General features: G+C 33.7%; 1 protein-coding gene across 8 annotated transcripts in view; it reads left to right on the top strand.

Moving 5' to 3' along the window:
* Window positions 1-287: 287 nt before the first annotated feature.
* The window catches only part of znf740a (zinc finger protein 740a), a 41,986-nt gene continuing 35,884 nt past the window's right edge, over window positions 288-6,389 (top strand). For all 8 annotated transcript variants that reach the window (XM_056468276.1, XM_056468282.1, XM_056468280.1 and 5 more), the window contains exons 1-3: window positions 288-376; window positions 2,752-2,893; window positions 5,440-5,631. In XM_056468276.1, coding sequence (XP_056324251.1) covers window positions 2,849-2,893; window positions 5,440-5,631 — 237 coding nt within the window. In that variant the 5' untranslated portion in view covers window positions 288-376; window positions 2,752-2,848. The remainder of the gene's footprint in view (window positions 377-2,751; window positions 2,894-5,439; window positions 5,632-6,389) is intronic.

Raw genomic sequence — 6,389 nt, 5'->3', positions numbered from 1 at the left:
TGGATGTGTTGAGATTTTGTACCATCTTTATGTTCAGGAAAGCAAATAAAGGTGGGATGGGTGGGGTTTTCTTACCACTTTTACACTACATATTCACTATTACGAAAATCCAAGCCTTTATTTATTTTTAACAAGCGCCATTTTCTTCAGCAAATGTGTATTATTACCTCCTCAGTCATTTGTTCATAATATTACCACTTTTTATTTCACGTAGTATCATACACGAACACCTTTTTGTGTGTTTTACTTCGCTTACGAACACTTACGTGACGTTGCAGCCAGTGTGCGCGTTCTCGTGGAGCTTTTCCGGTGGCGTTTCCTGTGTTTGTAAACTGACCTGAGCTGAAATAAAAGAGAGAATTTGAACACTACCAAGGTAAGATTCACGAGCCCTACACGTATCGCTTCGGTGGAAATGATTAGCGTTGTCTTTTTACGTCCTGAAACGATGTGCCTCGCTGCGCTTTTAGAGGCCTCGAGAGACAGAGATTTGATTATAGGAAACCACACGAACACACGTTATCACACATGAACGCGTCTGAAATAAACTCCAGCTCGGACTAAAGCACTGTAGACCGATGAGAGACTTGTGTTTAGGGGTTTAGGGCTGTTTAAAGACATCTAAAAGAAGTGATTTGGTGTGTTAAATTGAGGATTGTTTGTTTGCGGGGGAGTTTTGTGCGAACAGCAGCGCGTGAGATGCTGATGTGTGTGTAACGGTATGAATTATTATTATTATATCACATGTACACTTCCATTACAGCATGCATGAATGTGTTTCAGTGATTTATTGTTAAAAGCATAATTAAAGTCCTGTACATGTGGTTAGGGAGTCTCTCTCTCCACCTCTCTTTCTCTACCTCTCTCCACACACACACACACACACACATTAGTTTTATTAAAACTATCAATGATTAGTAGTGTAGACACAAGGCAAATTTTTTTTTACAGTACATAATATTTTACTAGATATTTTAAGATATTACTATTCAGTTTAAGGTGCAATTAAAAAGCTTAATTAGGGTAAAGTTGGGGTAATTAGGCAAATCCTTGTATAACAATTGTTTGTTGTGTAGCCAATAAAAACATATTGGTTAAGGGGGCTAATAATATTGACCTTAATTTTTGTTAAAAAAATAAAAAGCTGCTTTTATTCTAGCCGAAAGAAATATAATTTCCTATAAGATTATAGATTCTATAATATTTTTTTTTTCTCCAGAAGAAACAATATTATAGGAAATACTGTGAGAATTTCTTTCCTCTGTTAAACATCATTTGGGAAATATTTGAAAAAGGGAAAACATTTCTAGAGGATGAGCAATTTTGACTTCAACTATATATATTTTTAGGTCTGAGTATAAATCAGCATTTTGAAATATGGATTCATCACACTAATTGTCATTTTCGCATCCAAAATATGTACTAAAGATACATATACATATAAAAACAAGTGTTTACTCACACAAAACAAACAATAGATTGATATCTCAGGTAGGCATGGGCCGGTATAAGATTCTGATGGTATGATACTTTTATTCAAGGTTATCACAATATTGTGACATGATTACTGCTCTAGAATAAGATCGTTTTAAATGTCTGGGTAAAAATAAATAACCTTTTTCCTCTTGGAACACAATATATTTTATTTTAAGAAACATTGTTCGGAACTGTGGGTTCTGATCCGTACGAATCACACAGCTCAACCGTGATCTGTTACACCCCTAGTATTTATAGGGAATCTATATGATTTTTGCATATAAGGTTTTCTCACTTTTCTCTTGTTTCTAGTCCAAATATCAAATACATTTCAAAGCGAAACAAGATTATTTTTTACTTGTTTTAAGGGGAAAAACTCTTAATTTTGACCTATTTTTTCTGAAGTTAAGAACAAACAATATTGTTACTTGATCTAAGGATTATTTTGATATTTAGACTAAAAACAAGACAAGGCAAAATACTGTGAGAATGCCCAGAAACCCTCATATAGTGCTATTCAAACCATCTAATGAAACTGTATTCGTATCGCAATATTTATCACTGAAAAATAAAATATTGCAATATCAGATTCTTCAAAACCATGCAGTCCTACTGTAGATGGACATTTCACTTTTATAGAGCATGCAAAATGCCATTCCCTCCTGTTTTAGATTTTATGAGCGAATTAAAGTCTTCTCTTATTTTCTTAAAACATTCAAAATGTGATAAGCTTATTTGTGTTAGCGACACTGTCCTTCCAGTTTTAATTTAGCTCAGAAAATGCCAGATTTATCATGAGTGTACATATTGTGCGCAGGCAAAATTATTAGTCAACCTGTGAAATGTTCATTCTTTTTTTAAAAGATTTTTTTCAACACATTTTTAAACATAATAGCTTTATTTATTTTGTTTTTGCCACAATGACAGCACACAGCATTTCACTAGAAATTTTGCAGGATGCTACTATTCAGCTTAAAGTGACATTTAAAGGCTTAACTAACTAGGTTAATTAAGTTAACTAGGCATGTTTCATGGGACCTTTAAAAATTTATTAATCTCATAATAATTTTGTCTTCAACTATACACTTATAACAACAAACTATTTTAGACTTTAGGTCCTGCAAGCTCTTCTTTTTTTCTAAAACAGTCTGGCTTTGACTGCTCCAGTGTATGAAAGGCTGTAATTGTTGCGTTTTCCACCCTGATCAGTTTTAAAACACTTTGTTTTGTAAATGTCTCATGCCTCTTCTCTAATTCATCTCTGTCACTTCAAAGAAAAGCCATCGCCGCCCCATGATAGAGTCCAGTGAGATCTGTGTGGCTCTGAACTGACGTCTGAACATCTCATCTGTTTGAACTGCTGTCAGTCACCATGTCACACATACCCGGCAGCTCGGTCCGGGACCACATGAAATGGGTTAGTTTCCTGTCTTTCTGCTTTAATTGACCTCCAAAATCCTGTAGTGCTAACTAGGCATGGGCTGGTATATGATTCTGGCACTATGATAACCTTGGATAAACATTTCACGGTATTGTGATTACTGCTCTAAAATCTGCTCTTTTTTTAAATGTCTGTTTAAAAACAACTACGTTTTTCCTTATTGAGCACAATATATTTTATTTTAAGAAACATTTAACATATTTTGGAGCAGTAAACATGTCATAATAATAAATTCAAATAGAATAATTCAAATAAATCAATGACTTCTGCTGTCTAGTTTTTAAAAACGTGGATTCTTTACAACTTGAAAAGGCATCTTTGGAGATCTCTCTTTTCTGTGGATATGAAGTAATCCACTGCACTGTTCAGTTCTAGAGCATGCTGGATGTTAGTGTATAAGCGATTTGTTTTTCAGATGTTTTCTATCGTGGGCTGATGATGTGGAGGCGCCTTTTCTGCCTGGAGATGCTATTGCCCTAAAAACATATATATACACCAGAAGAACAGTATTACAGAAACCTTGTATTTTCCAAACCGCGGGAAACCTTGAAACCAGATATCATTGATGCCTTGTGCTAACTCAGGCAATGCTGGGAAAATATGCGATGTTGTATTGCGATAACAATATTAATATCAATTTAACATTTACATATAGAAATGCAATTTTTATTAGCTTTTATTTTAATCATTTCATTATGTAATGTTTTTACAAAAAACAGGTTATAGATACTATGTAGTGCTGTTATCTAGCTGGGGATGTTTTCATATATTGACATTGTATGGCAGCAAATGTCCTTGATTATTATGCTGAAATAAGAGTATAGTTCCTGGAAAGTATAGTTCCTACTTTTCATTTTCTGTCAGTCTTAGTAAACAATGTAAATAAAAAAAGAGTCAAGTTTTAAATATGAAAATTATCTAATTATTATGGTCATTATTTTGCAAGATGCTAATGGTCTAATCAGATTTAATGATCTATGCTAAGCTAAGCTAAAAGTGCTAGACTTAGAATTTGGCTGAATGGAGTCAACAATGATAAAACACAACTGTTTAATTGTAATCTCTGATTAAATGGGTAGCTTTAAAATGAGTGTTTCTTTAAGGTGCAAATATTTAGACTTTAAAACACTTTAAATGAGTGAAAGCCTCAGCAGATATTCAGACTCTTATCGGCTGTTGTCATTTTCCTCTCCTGTCCCGACTCCTACCACGGAAGATAGTAAGGCCCTTTCTAATTAGTTAAATTTGGATTAAAAACTATTCATGCAACACACAAATGCTTGCATGTAAATGCAATTTAGTTCATCGCAATGCTTTATTTTACATACAGTATGTTGTTTATAATATTATCCCGATAATTAATATATTTTGTATATTGTATACTGATTTCCACATTAGGGCTGCATGATATTGGAAAAAACTTGCGTTGCAATATTTAGATTTTCTGCGATTTATATTGCGATACTTCACAGGACAAAATTAATAATTTTAGATTGATTGCGATGATTTTGTAGGTGAGGGCATCTGCATAAAATATAATAAACAAATTATAAATGTAGATAAATGCAGTGGAGCACGTACACAAATGAAGGAACAGTATTCAAGTGCAGAAATGATCAAATGTACAGTAAAGCTTTATTAGAGCTTCACAATATTGGAAATAATTGACTTTGGCGATATTTAGTTTTGCTGCGATTTATATTGCTATATGAATACAATTTCGCCAAGTAACTTGAATAGCTCTATTTGCAAATAATTCATTAAATTTGACTGATTTGGGATTATTCTGGAAGATTATGGAGATTATTCTGGGTTATTATTGGGAAGTGAAATGTTTAACATCACAGTATTCAGGTACAGAAATTCAATAATCAAATGTAAAATAACACTGTATGGTCTTCATTGTAAATAATTCAATAAATACATCTTTATTAGAGTTACAATTTAGAATTACTTTAAACTCTGAATGCGTATACAGTCACTGGCCTTAAAAACACATGCACATGATAAACTGTCACTGATTCACTCCATTATGGTTCAACTCTTTAGTGAATCCAAAAATCTTCTGGTTCTGAACTGTGACTCCTGGTAAAATATGACCCCAACATATAAACCTAGCATTGCACCTCCTGCCAGGGGCGTAGCAACCGGGGGGGAAGGGGTTGGACAGACCATTTAGAAACAGGTGATTAATAATTATATGAACGTATGATCTCATACAGCCGTCCCCCCCACTTTTAAAATATTCTATTGCGGATATTTTGACTATATTGACTATTGCGGATGTGCACATTGCGATATCGATGCTGAAACGATATTATTGTGCAGCCCCTAAATTCTATGGTCTTTATCATGTAAATAAATAAATACAATTAATCATTATTAAAGCTACAAAGACTGTAGAATTTTGTTGTAATGCAATAATGTGCACCTTTTGTAAAGCAGTTTTACAATAATAATTATTGTTGAATGCACTATACAGATGAACTTGAATGCTTTTGTCTTTGCTCTGTTGTTTTAAGGCAGGGCTGTTGGGATGTGAAGCCGTATTGTCCAGCATGGCTCTGATGCAGGCCAGCTCCATCGCTGCTCCCAAGAAGATGATGTCTCCGCTGGGTCCGGCGTCTGCTCACGGGTCTGCCCACAGGGATATGCAGGAACGTGGGACACAAGGACACATGGTCTTACCCACCAGCATGACCTGTCCCCCACTGGTTAGGAAACACCTTAAAGCTATATTTTCAATTCAAGTTTATTATTGAAGTATATTACAGCAACATTGTTTCAATCAGCTTCACAAAATGTGCACATTATTGCATTACAATCAAATTCAGAAAATGAAGGTTATTAATTACCATAACTTTATTAGTTACTAATGACTTAAACTAATTAACTAGTTACTTATAGATTTTAGTAGTTAATGTTATTATATATAAACATCGTTGACCTGCAGGTATGCAGTATATCGGTGATCTCTATGAAGTGTATTAGGTGTATGTTTTGTCCTCGAAGTGTACATTAGTGTAGACTAAAGGAAAATAATATGCTTGGTGCAGCAGCATGCCAAACCCATAGAATAACAGTTTTGTATCTACTACTAGGGATGCATGATATTGGAAAGATGTGACATTTTTCTGCGATATACAGTCAAAATTATTTGTATTCCTGTGATTTATTAATTTTTTTATTTTTTTATTTTTTATTTATTTATTTATTTTTTCCAGATATTTTCCAATAGATGTTTAACAGATTCAGGACTTTTTCATCGTATTTCCTATAATATTTTTTCTTCTGGAGAAAGTCTTATTTGTTTTATTTCGGCTAGAATAAAAGCAGTTTTTTATTTTTTTTTAAAACCAATTTAAGGTCAATATTATTAGCCCCTTTAAGCAATATTTGTTTTCGATTATCTCCAGAACAATCCACTGTTATACAATAGCCGCGTTTCCACTATCGCGCCTAAAGCGAGCGA

Source organism: Danio aesculapii, chromosome 11 (genome assembly GCF_903798145.1).
Source record: "Danio aesculapii chromosome 11, fDanAes4.1, whole genome shotgun sequence".
NCBI classification, from domain to species: domain Eukaryota; kingdom Metazoa; phylum Chordata; class Actinopteri; order Cypriniformes; family Danionidae; genus Danio; species Danio aesculapii.
The sequence above is the reverse complement of the archived record's forward strand: the minus strand, read 5'-3'. Positions and strand labels throughout refer to the sequence as shown.